At 40.2% G+C, this 14,742-nt stretch overlaps 2 protein-coding genes across 2 annotated transcripts; one reads left to right on the top strand and one right to left on the bottom strand.

The window, feature by feature from the left end:
• Positions 1 to 2,347: 2,347 nt before the first annotated feature.
• On the bottom strand, positions 2,348 to 9,080 carry kctd7 (potassium channel tetramerization domain containing 7). The gene is made up of 4 exons (XM_034606453.1): positions 8,305 to 9,080; positions 6,497 to 6,666; positions 4,673 to 4,851; positions 2,348 to 3,640 (listed from the first exon to the last, which is right to left on the bottom strand). Exons 1-4 carry the CDS (start codon positions 8,635 to 8,637, stop codon positions 3,264 to 3,266), a joined length of 1,059 nt encoding a protein of 352 aa, XP_034462344.1. The 5' UTR covers positions 8,638 to 9,080; the 3' UTR covers positions 2,348 to 3,263.
• si:dkey-183i3.6 lies at positions 8,791 to 14,700 on the top strand. Its single transcript, XM_034607486.1, has 11 exons — positions 8,791 to 8,847; positions 9,236 to 9,328; positions 10,714 to 10,897; positions 12,393 to 12,497; positions 13,022 to 13,064; positions 13,401 to 13,444; positions 13,587 to 13,620; positions 13,757 to 13,782; positions 13,908 to 13,949; positions 14,058 to 14,103; positions 14,592 to 14,700. The coding sequence occupies exons 1-11, from the start codon at positions 8,791 to 8,793 to the stop codon at positions 14,698 to 14,700; spliced, it is 783 nt and encodes a 260-aa protein (XP_034463377.1).
• Positions 14,701 to 14,742: the final 42 nt, after the last annotated feature.

Genomic DNA, 14,742 nt, shown 5'->3' with positions numbered 1-14,742 from the left:
TCCCTTCAGTACTGACCATGGTGTTGATAGTGAATACAACATAATGTATATACACTGCTGCATTTTAGTCACAGTTACTTTACACATCAATGCTCATATCAACTCAGTTCAATGACCACCCTTAAAACCTATAAAAGTACTTCCTAATGACATTAAATATTCATGACTAAGTTGCTTTAGATTCAAACATTCTTATTATGTAAGTATATTATTTTCGCTTTTTATTTCTACTGCACAACAATTATACACTCTACTACAATTATTTGACAACTTAAGTTACTAGTTAATTAACAGAGCATGCTATATATACAGAAGAATATTATGAAGACCTAAAATACGATGCTGTGCAATAGATTAAAATACAGTAACTGATAATAAAGAGCTGTCCATGGTGCTGAAGCTGGGAGCTCTCCTCACTCCGCACACTCGCAGTGGAAATGCTAACATTCTGATTTTAAGCAGGTTTAAGGTTTACCATGGTCACCATCGTAGTTGAGCATGTTAGCTTGCTCTCATTTGCCAAGTACAGTTGAGCCTGATGGAAAATCCTTTAGTCTTTCATGCATTTCACCCTAATAGGACGTATATAATAAATAGTGTAAGTGACTGTATGTTGCTGTGTTTGGAGTTCACACAGACCAATGAGCTACGAGTTTTTCAGATTTCAAGATGCATGTGCTGGACCTGCATTATAAATTGACTCTTATCCATTCAGTAATGATGTTTACGTGTTCTTGTCAATGCTTTTTCATGCAGTATTTTCATAAATAGATGGGGACACATTTACCTTTTAACAGTCATTTTTAATTTTAGATAAACAATAAAAATCACACTTTGCTTTTTCACTACAAACTAACTGAACACAGAGGACAATAGGTCTATAGCTTCCTAGAAGCTAACAGAAAATATAGGTTGGAACAATATAAAAAACATTCAAACCTAGTGCTCAAAACTGCGTGTTCTTTCTTAGTGAAGATAAATTAACTGATGTCGATGCTGTTACACTCCACAGTTAATAACTACAGAGCTGTTTGAGGGTAACACAAAACATCTCGGTGACAAACACAAGGTGCTCAGACTTCATCAAGTACAGTAGGAAATACCCATTTAACTTAACTTGTGTATGCAAGTTGCAAGCGGAAGTTGACATTGAATAACTACTTAAGTTGTTTGATTTAAGATTCTCTCTTGTATACTTCGGCTACAACAACAGCTGCACATTTACATTAGTGTGCAACAAATTCAGCTTCCTTCAATTTGTCTTCCTTCAATCTCCAACTCTCTACAACTGAGTGATTCTACGTAACAACGTCAAATGTGAAGACTGTTCTGAGAAAAACAGACACCACCCAACCTCTTTCAAATCTTTAAACACACACTCCTCAGGAGGTTGCATAATTAAAATATACTCTGTTTTTCCAAAAGGAACAGGTTCACAGTTACACATCTGTATTCTGAAACAAACATTATTCCTAAAAATACAGATTTGACTTCAGTTTTCTTGCTCATAATATAATTTTCTATATTTACTGGAAATGTGGTGAGACCATCCTGAACCCATTCACATATCAATCCACATCAGGGCAAAGCAACAGATAGACTGATAAATTAACTATGAATAAATTAATGTGGGAAATGACATTGATCCTACTTTTAACAATGGCAACAAGAAAAAAATATTTAAGATTGACTTTTAAATGAGGTAAATAATGTTATCTTCTGACGTGACAATCATCTCAGGATTTTGATTGTTTTTGCACATTCAGAGTTTTACGTTGTTTACATTTGCTGCAAAGCAAGATACCAGCGACCGCTACGATCTTTATCAGTGTCTACACTTGTTGAATTTAGCCACACTGTCCAACATTCAGATTGCGCTTAGCAGATCTTGCGGTCCAACAGTCGCTAGTTACACACATAAGTTGGAATAAAAAGCATTAAAAGACATTTTGTGTCTTAAAGCAACTGTGTAACTTCTGAAAATGTGATAATCCATTTTTTTTCCTTTCAAATCAAACGTTGAATGCAAAATTATGGCACTTACAGCCAAACTTAGCCTGGTATTCACAAACTTTTATATGACTTTTCTATTGTCAGGTTGGAAAGATTTGAACTCTTCCCTGCAGTATTGAAAAAAGCAGACATCTGGCACATTGATACAGAGGCACGATATGTCCCACAAGCGCCATCTTTGGCGCTTTAGGCTTTTCCATACAGCAGTGTCTCTCTCATTTATAACGTCTCTGGAGTAGACGGCTGTACTGATAACAATAAAAGCAAATCTGTTCCACGAGACGCGCAAAATACTGTCTCCATCAACAAGTTTCATGTTTTTTGACAGATTCACTTCAGTGGTAATCAACACAACGGTCTACAGAAGCTGAATAATGATCGTCCTTTCACTCACACATACAGTAGCTGTGACTTGGGGGTGTGTTTTTTGCCATTGTGTCTTCAGCTTGCATGTAACTACTGTGACTGTGCCAGGCTCTCAGCATTGCAAAAACAGGTGCCTGAACGTGTCTAGTGCAGACACTGGTGGAGGAAATAAAAATGTATGAAATGTGTCAAAAATGCCTTCATCTGAAATCAAAAGCTGAAGAGGAGTGTTCTGACCTTTGACAGTTATAAGTCTCTTTCTCCTCTTCTTCATAACGGATGTAGTGACATTGGTGTCATGAGGTCCCAGAGTAAACCTTTGCATCACACTGGAGGTCAGCAACAACAGGAGATTCAGTAATAGTACTGTTTATCAATGGCCTGGATCTCAGTGGAAGTGTTTGTATTTATGGCCAGTTAATAAGTCACACCCAGTTAAACTGGTTTGGTTTTTTGAAAATGTTTTAGTGAAGTTTTGATTCAGTTATATGATTATTCTAGAGGCTAAAGGTTTGTGGTGCTGTTGACTATCACTGCTTTATACTGAGAAGAGTTTCTATTGCTTTGTTCTCGCCATTCTATTAAATGAGGGTTGGCAAAAAAACAGAAACACCTGTCTGTATAATGGAGGACATGTTCCAACTTAACTGAATTGTGTGTATTTCGTTTTTTTGCTTCATTGTGTTTGACGAGACAGAAATCAAAAAAAAATATTTTGGGGAAACAGAATATTTAAAAATTAGAACGTGATTTAAAGGGTCACATTTTAAAGACAGCAGCAAAAAATATTGGCGCTTTGATACAAAAACCAATATCGGCCGAGTTATAGAAAGAAATGGAACATCCATTTTGGTCCAATCAGCCACGAGTGTCTCCCTCCAGCTTCACCACCACGTGATCTTGAACTCATAGATGGGCCTCTTGCAGTAGTAGTGATTGATAAGGTGCTTGTCGCAGACACCGATGCACTGCTGCTCGGCAGTGATGCCCCGCTCGGCCAGGTCACTGACGATGCAGTGCAGCAGGTCGTAAACGTCTGCCACTGCCTCCCAAGGTCCGAAGGAAACATCCACCTCGCAGTGATGCTCAAAGAGCTTGGCCTCGCTGTCCGAGCGTTCAAAGCGCAGAGAGTTAAAAAGAGGACGCTCGTACGGCGTGATGGGCATCTCCTCCTTGTAGACACAGATCTTCAACTTGGCAAATCGGGCCTTTTTTTGCATGGCCCTCAGTTTGGCGATCTCGACAATGCGCTCCAGATTGTCTGAAATGAAAACAGTAACATTTATTATTTAAAATATTTATAAACCTATCAAAGGATTATGTTCACAAAGTTTAAATTCTGTCTTGTCGGTTGCAATATGAATAGTTTTTGGATGCTGTAATTTTTCTCCTATTCGTACTGACTCATCATGTATCAAAACAAAATCCTGAAGCAAATCCAATGGATCGATCGCATGTACTGTTAAAGCCACGGTCCTGTGAAACTTACAAAGTGAACACTGTACTCAGCAGTAATCCCTTTGCAATGAGTAGGTCTATAATTTATATGAGAAATGTGCTGCAGTGTGGATTTTTGCAATAATGCAGAGAGTTTTAAACACACAGGAGAGCTGAGCAGGCGTCTGAGAGATGAGGAAAATATGCTGTGTGGGGGGAGAAGGATGCAGGTGCTCTAAAAACGACAGGAAGTCAGTTATTGTATGTTTGGCTCGCTGACTTGGCCCAGGAACGCAATTAAAGCAACAAAATGCGACTGCTGCAATTCTTCTTCTTTTTTTTTTTAAAGAAGCATTTTATCTTTTATTCAACAGGACAGAATTAAGTGTGAGAGGGAGAGAGAGTGGGGAAGACATGCGGTAAAGGGTTGGGACCTGTACAAAAGGGTGCCTGCCAAACTATTGGGTGAGTGTCGCTGAGTCATAACTCAATCAAATAGTAACACACACATGAAACACATACTTTAAATTGTGTCTTCTAAAGATATTATTACTGCAGATGTCCATTGTGAATGCACATCAATATATGCTCTTAGAAAAAGACGCTATAATATATTGATGGAGCTGATATGAGCTAGTGAAGTATTAATGGTCCCAGTTTGCTAATATGTGAACAAATATTGGCAAAAAAAATTGGACTCAAGTTGTAATTCACTGAATCTGTAGTTAATAGTGTTTGACTTTGAAAACCCCTAGAATTACCCATGGTTAAAATACACGGATGAAGCTTTGATGCTCATTTTGTAATATTTTCCCTGGATAACAAACATTGAAATGGTGATTCTTGTCTCAGTTACCTCTGTAATAGGGCAGCAGATCGAGGAAAGCTTGTCGAACCTTCTCTCCCGTGAGCGGCTGAATGTCCTCCAGGCTGTCCAGCAGCGGGCCGATGGAATAGTACTGAGCTTCCCTGTGCACCGGTCGCACTCGGCTCCTGTGGGGGAGCTCGCCTTCTCGCAGGAAGTTCAGGATGTCCCTTTGGGCGGAAAACGGTACGAGTAGAACATGTCCACACATGACTATAATCCCACCTGACGAATCCTACTTTAAATAACACAGACGATGACAGTGCAGGGATTAGTTGAACTACACTGAACAATAAAAATAGTCAGGAAAGTACGACATATATCACACCCCAAATTATTGCAATTTGACCTTTGTACAAACGACAGCTGCGTTTTTTGTTGGTTTTATACTGCATCTATTCTCATACCACTAAATGACCTCGTACATACAAGCTTCATATCTAGGTCTAACGATCTCTATGTAGCGGTAACTCTACATTACTCACTTCCTGTACTTCTGTGAGAACGTTTATTTAGGGCTACTGAAGACTGGTCTAACTTGTACTTGTATGCATCAACATTCTTGGCCGATAAAGTTGATTTTGCTAGTGCTTCTGTGTAGCAGAACCTGCAGGGCTTGTGAACGCTGAGGATAAAATGAATGCAGAAAAATACAGAGAGGTCCTGGAGGAAAAGCTGCTGCAGTGTACACAGCAGCACGAAAGAAGATTTATTTTCCAGCAATACAATAACCCCCAAAGCACCAGGACTAATATCCCAAATGAAAAGGCTCCTTCAGAGTATTTGTACACCTGCAGTGGGCCGGCTGCCTCTGAGGGGTTTTAATATATCGCTTTTTATAGTTAACTGTCATTCTGTGAACTCCTTGTGTTTGAATCATTAATACACACCTCCTCACACTGGGGGGGGGGGGGCACTCAGACAGAACTGACCGTACCCAATCCCACTCCTCACTTAGGTTGTACATCTTCGCTCTGCTTGTTATCTCATTCATATTTAAAATAATTTGCTTTTCCTTTTTAGCCTTGAAAGCGACGTGGCTCCAGGGATGATGATGATGTCGGTCCGTTTTATATCTTATAAAAATCAGCACAGACATTACAGCCCCCTGGGGACAAATCCTTCCGCCTACATGTAGTCACTTTGGTGATTTCTCAACTTCTCAATCCTCTGCCCTCTGGGAGGTGCTACAAATCCTCGTCCACCCACACAACCTGGTTTAAGAAAAGCTTTTATCCTTATCCTGCCTCTTAATTCCTAATCCTTACATCTGGTATTGTGATACATTAAGGTCTTGATTGTCGAGGAATATTGTGATTCATTTTTATTGTGTAATATGACATGTCTGCCTCTATGTTGTGTTGTCAACACTGACACTTTGCACTAAGCATTTTTTTACCCGACGCTGTTTGGAAAACAAATTCCACCGAGTCTTGTCACGTGAAAATTAAAGTGAAGTGAACTAGTTGTCTCCTACAGATAATCCTCAGAGAAGATACAAGATATTTATCATTCACACTCACTGCACACTGTGACATATTCTGTATATTTTACATGTGGATCTTTACCATTTTTATTTAAGTCACAATTTAATATTATTTTGTATATTACTGTCCATTTATCACTGCACCGTTTATGTTTCTTTCATAGATTGTCTGCTTGTTATTTTGCACTAAATAAGAAAAAAACATCCTCTCTGTATATTATTAGTTTTGTCTGGACACTGTTGGATCTCTATTGAAGAGAATTAGGGCCACATGATTTTTTGGGGGGGATAAAGAAATGTATGAATACTTCAGACTTTTTGCTGCTCACCCAAAATACGTTCCATCCCGATCAATGAAGTAGCGTCCATCGGCATCACGTGGGATGTAGTGACGCCCACTGAACATGGCAGCCAGCATTGTGTCCTCGTATCGCCGTAGCGTGGACAGACGGGTGGTGAAGTACATGCCCCCAATGTTCAGAGAGATGACCTCTGGAAACTGGGGATGAGAATGGAACTGAATTCAGTGAACGAGACTAAAGGTCCACAGACATCAGACATGAACAACTTACTGAACAGATTAAGAAAATGAATAAAAAGTGCCATTCTGTTTAGTGCTGTTTCAGTCCTCAGACCATTATCAGGTCAAATGAATATAACTAAACAGCATCAGTGTAGTGTAGTACTACAGACTTATTCAACTACATTATACTATAGTAGTTAAATGATAAAGCTCCCCCACCCCCTGTACTTTAGCACTATGAACACACTATCTTACATAAGGCAGCTGATTACCTCAGCCAAGGAGATTATATGTTTTCTTCAGTGTTTGTTTTTTAGCAGGATTACGCAAAAACTGCTCAAGCGATTTCCATGAAATGTTGTGGAGGGGTGGGGCATGAGCCAAAGAAGAACCCATTACATTTTGGAGCGGATCCGGATAAACAGGTGGATTCAGGAATATTATGTCATGTTCTGTTACATTGTGAGACAGAGCATTAGCCCTGTGTGTGCTCTCTTTGTGAACCTTCTGGTTTCTTGCACAAATGATGCATTATGTTGTTGCGTGTCAGCAAAAGAAACTGAATAGAAACGCTGCTCTGTCTGTTCAGTTGTTGATGTTCTATGTGAGGAAGAACCTGTTCGGTGAGCCGACACTTTGCAGTCACACCACAGAGGACCATAAGAGGATTATTCTGCTGTGGCCATGTTTAGTACACATCATATGTTGGCTCGTTAACGAGAGTCAGGTGACACAACTGTCAGCCAATCCTGACCTGAATCAGGGGCCCAGCTGAATCAGGCCAACCAGACAACAAGTTACATATTTCAGAATCGTCTGTGGATAATCTTTGAAGCACTCCCTGTAGATATTGTTACCATAAACCTCACTGTGAAAACTAGTATGTGCAGCTAGTTCTGTTTAACACCCATGGACATGTGTATATAGAGTATTACAGCCAAGGTGTCCAGTGCATACTTTGACTGTGTGTGTGGATGTTTTTCATGTTGTCGTCCATTAGAGGACTGACCAGTGTATTAATAGCCACATGCAGCCAACATGCAAATGATGAGATTCATGCAGATAGAAAATGAATCCGCAGCTATTTCGATAATGGAATAATCATTGTTTCATCATTTGTTTGAATAAACATTTAAAGCTAGATATATACATCCACCCATTGGTTTTTAGGTTTTCATTTTGTTTCGAGTTTCTTTCTGGAGCACTTTGTTTCATACAAACAAAGTTTATTATGAGGAGTGAAACAAAAGATTGGAAACGTTGTCAGTAGTAAAACTGGGAAGGTTATAGTTCTGATCAAGGGGAGATTCAGGTTATATTGATCATAGGACAGGCAGTCATAATGTGATGTATTGGACACTATGGTTATAAAGACTGGTTTTACATGGAGACTATTGAACTGTGTGTTTAGTACTTTACTGGTGTCAGGGATGACAGCTGTTATTATACAGTGTTAAATATTAGGTTTACGTGTATATTTCCTTACTGTGTAGCTTTTCTATCTGAAGCTGGACATTACGTGAGTGTGGTTTCCAGTGTGTTAGCTTGTGTTGTGTTCGCTAGTTCTGTAACGTGGTGCTGGTCCCTGTCCATCGGGTCCGTGGAGCGGCCTACCTCCTGCTCCTGTGCGCTCAGCGCGGGGCGCAGCGGCTTGCTCAGGCTGCGGCTCGGCGAGGGGGAGGCCGGCGGCTTCCGGAGCTCGTCCTCCGCAGTGTCCGAGCCGGACATGGCATCGCTGGGTTTGTCGGTGTCCCCCGCGGCCGAGAACACCACCATCACTCTGGGTAGAGGCAGCGTGCGTCTCTCCTGGATGAAGCGCCTCACCCGCGTCGTGGCGGAGGGCAGCGGGCTGAAGGACGGAGCCTGCTGCCGCTCCCTGCCACCGCCGCCCCCGGGACCGTCAGAGCCGCTGGAGCCGCTGGAGCCGCCGGAGCCATTCTGATGCATGCGCGCGTCCAGGCACGAGACCGGGGCTGACAGCACGAGCCACAGCGCGCGGCAGTTACACACAACAACAAAAACAACAACAACAAGTAGTGGAGCGGGAGGAGCGCGAGCCGCTGCAGGGACACACCCAGACTTTAACCCGGCACCGCGAACATGGAGGCAGCGCCTTCACCGACACACCGGCACAGTGAAGAAACATCCCAGGCTGTGGTGAGATGGAGAATCCACAGCCGAGAGGACCGAGCCCGTCATGTCTGCTGTCATGCGTGGTGTGACGCGTCAGCGCCGTCATGACGTCAGGCAGCGACTGATTTAAGGGGAGCGTGGTCTGAGGCTCCAGTGGAGAATCTGTGGTCTGGGAATCAAGATGGACGACGTGACAGCGCCCCTCGAAGTGAAGCCAAAGAGCCTCCACCGCCCCCTGGTGGCTGGATGAAGTGCAGGTCCCCAATGCCGCGTTCTAGAACAACTTGTTTTCGTATGAATGGAGTCTGCACTAGTCACAGTTGAATTGTCTCATCACGAGCCAAATAAACTGACATGGAAGTCGGAAGTTGGAAATTTCGGAATATCCACAACCAAATTGTCTGTAACGCAGCAATTGACCCCGCCCGCCTCCTCCATGACCCTGTTCAGACCCGGTATTTATGCCGTGTTCCATTACACCTCGGAGCTCAGCCCGAGCTCTGACGTAAAACCTGAGAAACCCGAGTTGATAGCACTCCAGTTGCACAGGAACAATTTTTACGTTAGCCATTGTTAGCTAAAACAGTTCATAATTACACATTACGCTGCATTTCACGCATACTACCACCCTAGTAAAACATCCACAGACAGTAATTGGACAGCGCTATATGTACGACACGTTTAATGACAGAAGTGCTGATAAACAGTAAAAAATACAGCTTTCATGACTGTTGATATATGGAGGGGCCATCTTGGATTTCAAAGTCCTGGGTATGAGGTTCCTCCAGCTGTCTGAGTCCAAATACTGACTTGTGGGGGCGTTCCAGTTGCAACTTCCGATACGGGGGTTGGAAATTCCGAGCTCCGAGGTTTAATGGAATGGGGCATAACAATTTTGTGGTAAATTTGGTTTTAAACAGTTAGTTGATAATATTCCAGAGGTATCTTCCACCTAATGAGGGAGTTTTTCTTTCCACACTTCCAAGTGTTTGCTCATTATGGAATACTGTTTAGGATTCTAAATAATATTTTAAGGACCAGTAGAGTTCCAGACATTCAATGCCAAGGCGCAATTAAGTTGTGGTAACACATGGTAGCCCAACACCTTACTGTACTAAGACACTAATCCTCTAATTGGTGACCTGTCTGTATATAAGTTATATAACAGCCCTTGGTTGAAGCACTTCTGGCAGCCATTACAACATCAAGTCTTCTTGGGTATGATGCCACAGGCTTTTCACAACTGGATTCAAGAATTTTCTGTCTTTCATTTCTGAAGAACCTCTCAAGCTTAGTCAGGTTGGATGGGGATCAGCCATTTGCAGGTCTCTCTTGAAATGTTTGATTGGGTTCAAGCTAATGTTATAAAGGAGCCTATAAGCACGTTTGGTACATGTCAGGGTTCTGGAAACCCCCAGAGTTGTCCTGCATTGGCTGCATGTGCTGAACGTCATTGTCCTGCTAGAGGGGAACATTTGGCCCAGGCTGAGATCCCGAGGACTATAGACCAGGTTTTCATAAACATATCTCTGTACTTTGTTCAGCATTCCCTGACAAATACCCACAGCAGCATTCTTCTCCAATGGAATGGTATTGATCGGTTGATAAGCGGTGCCTGGTTTCTTATGATGCCCATGATTGAGGTTAAACTGTTTAATCTCGGTTTCTCCGAGTCTGTTGTCATGCAGACACCAGCTCACCTCAAGAGGCAGGATTCCAGTAACAACAGTTTGATATCTTGTACATTTTTAATGCTGATCTTTTAACTCGTCGAAATTACAAATTTAGACTGATACGTAGGAGGCGGCTGCGTTACAGCACTTTGTAAAACTTAACAACAGCTAAAGTGGAAACTTAGTCTCACCACTAAGGCTTTTTTTTAAAGAGCAGCATCAGATAAATGAAGCGGCAAGCGGTTGTGTGTCCAGTTCAAACCACACAGAGATTACAGACGTGTGCTTCGGGGAGGTCTTTCTCATCTGTCTTGAGAGTGACGGATGTGGCGAGGTATTGAAAGAGGAAGCACAGGCTGCTCTGCTGCGTGTGAAGAATGAAGGCAGCCGGACCACTGAAGGTAACACGACAACATTTCACACATCACAATGTCTCACTCGTGTCTTTACCTTTAGAATCGATTAACAATGTCTTTAATATGTTTGTGTGTTTGACCTGAATATAATGTTACCGTTGGAGACTTTAACATTTCTGTCAGGCCTATAAAACCATCCATCCATCTATTATCTGTACTGCTTAACCTTTAAGGGTCACAGTGGGACTGGAGCTACTCCCAGCTGAAATTGGACGTGAGGTGGGCTACCCTGGACAGTGTGAAACTAACTCTAATATAATACACTATTATCTCACATTCTGAAGTCCTACTCTCTTCCTGATCTTCTACTGACGAGAGGACCACTGCAGTTTGGGGACAGGTCCGTGTCCCATCACCGACAAACAACTCACCACTTTCCTTCACATTAACCATACTGTTGTTGGCATTCACAGATATAATAGATTTTACATTTTTAGAAATGCTGTCAGTGAACATAAAACCGACTCGTTCAAGACAGACACGGCGTCTTGTCTTCTGATGGACTCATTAGGAGAAGTATGGCGGCTGTCAATCAGAGACATTGTGTACACGCAAGTATTTTATCATCAGACGCCATCGGCTTTACAGCAGAGTGTCAAAGATAAACTGAGAAACTCAAGCCACATGTGGGAGTGGACCGAACTTTCTGACCACGTTTCGTAGCATAAATGTAGAGAATGAGGACTTCAATCAAGAATCAAGACTTTTACCACTGGTTTCTTTATCGCCAGCGGGGTTATAGTCTCTTCTTCTTTTTTCTTTCTTCTTTTGCTTCTTACTTTTAATGTTTTAAAGTAAATTTTTTTGTTTTATTTGAATTTGTATTTTCTTATATTTATTTTCATATTTTGAATGTTTTATTTTTTCATTTGTATTTTTTTATTTCTATTTTTATTTCTGCTGATAATTGCAAAAGTACCTACACTGAAGATATGTCGTGTCTTCTGCATCAGTAGTATCACTTTAGAAACAAAGCCCTGGGACTGAAATGGTGAAAAAAGTTGTGTTTAAAAGTTAACATCTAACATTTAACATTAATCAATCTCTTTTATAACTTAAATTAATCCCAACCGAAAGCTAAAGTGTACCAGACCTTTCCAGATCCACTGGCTGTAGATACAGATAGAAATAATGACTTTAAAGCTGTATAACAGTTAATGTTTCTGTACCACATTATTATTGAGTCGAGCCCTTGCATGTAGGTGTTAGTCTACATTATAGAACCTACACTGCGTTTCAGTTTTGTTTCAGTCGACCACTTCCTGTTCATAGGTTTTATTAACAGGAAGACAGCAGGTACCTCAACCATGACAGAGAAGAGGCGAGTTGACTAATGGACCAGCAGTGTTTTCACTCTCAACAACTAAATAATTGACATATCAGTCCACTTGTGAGCTGGTCGATAGTTATTGAGCAGTGTTGAGAGTGTGTTTGTGCAAATAGGACAGTTGATCATGTGTGTCTTTTGTGTATCTTGTAGGTATGCTTGGAAACTCCAGTGTGTTGGCTGCAGTCCTAACTGTTGTGTCAGTGGTGTCACTGAGTCTCCTGTCTCTTATGTGTATGTGCTGTAAAAGGAAGACCAGTAAGTGCAGCTGAAAAACAGCAGCCTCACTCACATTGAACTTGTGCGTTGTTTTGTTTGTTTTTCTCGTATTCATGGCTCATCATTTTAATTTGAGTTATTACTTGAAAAGGTTTACATGCTCTAATGTTCAGTAAACACATCACTTTCCTCATCTTGTACATTGCTGCTGCTCCTCCTTTCAGCCACTTAAAACTAAATGTGACCCATCCCTATTTTCCAAGGGAGTATTTTGTGGATCTTGATGGAAAAAACATTTAGGGATCTGATATCTACAAGTGAATGTAATTTGGTGCAGTTTGATTGAATTCAAGGAGACTGCTTCCATTGCAAAGGTCACAATCTAGTTTTAGAAACACACAAACTTTCCAACTCAGTCGAGTGTGAAAGTGCACATGTGGACAAACATGGAAACTCACAAACTGAGTTTATCAAACGTCTGAGCCCGGTTTCTTAAAATGCAACTTAGTTTAAATTGTTGACTACAGAGTTAAAAATGTTTCACTGTGTTTTATTTGTTGCAGAGGTCATACATGAGGAGGATCACACATATGACCTGCAGACATTGTAAGTATCTAATATTCAGTCCACTTTCTTAAAGCCATGTTTGCACATTACTGTCATTTGTACAAATTCCTGTTGTTTATGAGAATATTACACAACATCAGTTTAATTGTTGTGACGAAATTTAGTTAAAGATATTCAGCAGAAACTGTATAATATCCAAACTTTCTAATATGAAGCTATCGCAGTGTAAAATGGATCCTATTATGTCCTTACAGTAAAATTGTAGTAAGCTAACATAACATTTTTGCGATACGTGTTTTTAAATTTTCTTATTAAATGAGTCATTTTTCTATTACTGTATAAAATGTTGTCATTTAAATACTCTTATCTCCACAGTCAACGCGGGGGAAGTATTTTTGCGGTGATGCAGTCAAGACCAGGTAAAGAACATCAGCTCCAGTTTCAGACAATGAATCTGTTGATGACAAGTTATTAAAGTTATTAAAATATTTCCCACAGGGATTTGCATTTATTGTTCACTTTAATTTGCATATTCAACCAACTCTGACATATTTTCCCCAGTCACCAGAACCAATCAGATACCTTCAACCACAGTGTATGTATATTACAATATATAAGCCAATCTCATCTCTTTGTATTGCAGCATTTGTTGTACTTTTTTTTATGAATAGCTAAAAATAAAATAAAGGTTGGATTCTATACAGAAAACTACTGTTTCATGTGTTTTTCAGTGACATTCAAGAGGAACCATCACAAGGTAAGCTTATCTTTTATTTTCTCAAGGTTTCAGTTTTAAGACAATGATTTAGCAGCTCTCATTTTACATAAACCTGCAGTGAGCTGAATTATCTGAAGAGTTTGATCCTTCGCCGTGTTTTACAGACGCAGCTGATGATCAGTCAGACTATGAAAATATCAAACAAGGTAAGTTTACATACACAACACACACATTAAACACCAGTACATTCATTTTCAAGTGTATGTGTTTTTTATATATCATTGTCTGACTGCATCCTTGCTGTGCTGTGTCAGTCTTCACTCCTGCACATCACACAGGGAGACTGGAACATACATATGTGTAAGTATATCAGCTCTACTCATTCCCTTTCTCATCAAAAACATAGACAATGCAAAGTACTGAATGGAAACATGTGGATAGATTTATACAAATTATTTTGAATATAAATAAAGATTTAGCTGTATTTTTGTCCTAGAATTAAATTAAATAAAGTACGAGGTCTAAACCTTTTTTAAATAAAAAATATAATAAAGTAAAACAAATTAAATATTATTTTTCATATAAAACTTTGGTTTTGCTCAAAATTCAGAAAACTCAAAAACTAAATAACCTTCACCAAAACTACGTGACCTCATTAAATGTGTTTCATTAATTTTTGCTTCTATTGAAATTGAATAACTCTATGGAGTCAAAATCCATGAGGAACATTTAAACATTGAGTCTGAAATCCCTGAATAATGAGGGATTAGTCTACGTGGCCATTAATGTATAAAACTATTTACATACAGAACAGTGGGTTCACAAATGTGTGTGTGTATTGTTTTTAGATCTCCCATCCCGAACGCAGTGTATGGAAATGGTGAGCATTTTTATTTGCTCCTCTTCTCTTTACCCTTTAAAACTGAAAATGTGTTTGTCACCAGTTTCTCAAAATGAAACAGTTGAGAATGTTTCTACATTAATTACATGTATTTGTTG

The sequence above is a fragment of the Hippoglossus hippoglossus genome, chromosome 14 (genome assembly GCF_009819705.1).
Source record: "Hippoglossus hippoglossus isolate fHipHip1 chromosome 14, fHipHip1.pri, whole genome shotgun sequence".
Classification (NCBI taxonomy): domain Eukaryota; kingdom Metazoa; phylum Chordata; class Actinopteri; order Pleuronectiformes; family Pleuronectidae; genus Hippoglossus; species Hippoglossus hippoglossus.
Note: the sequence above shows the minus strand (reverse complement) of the source record. Positions and strands in the feature narration are given on the sequence as shown.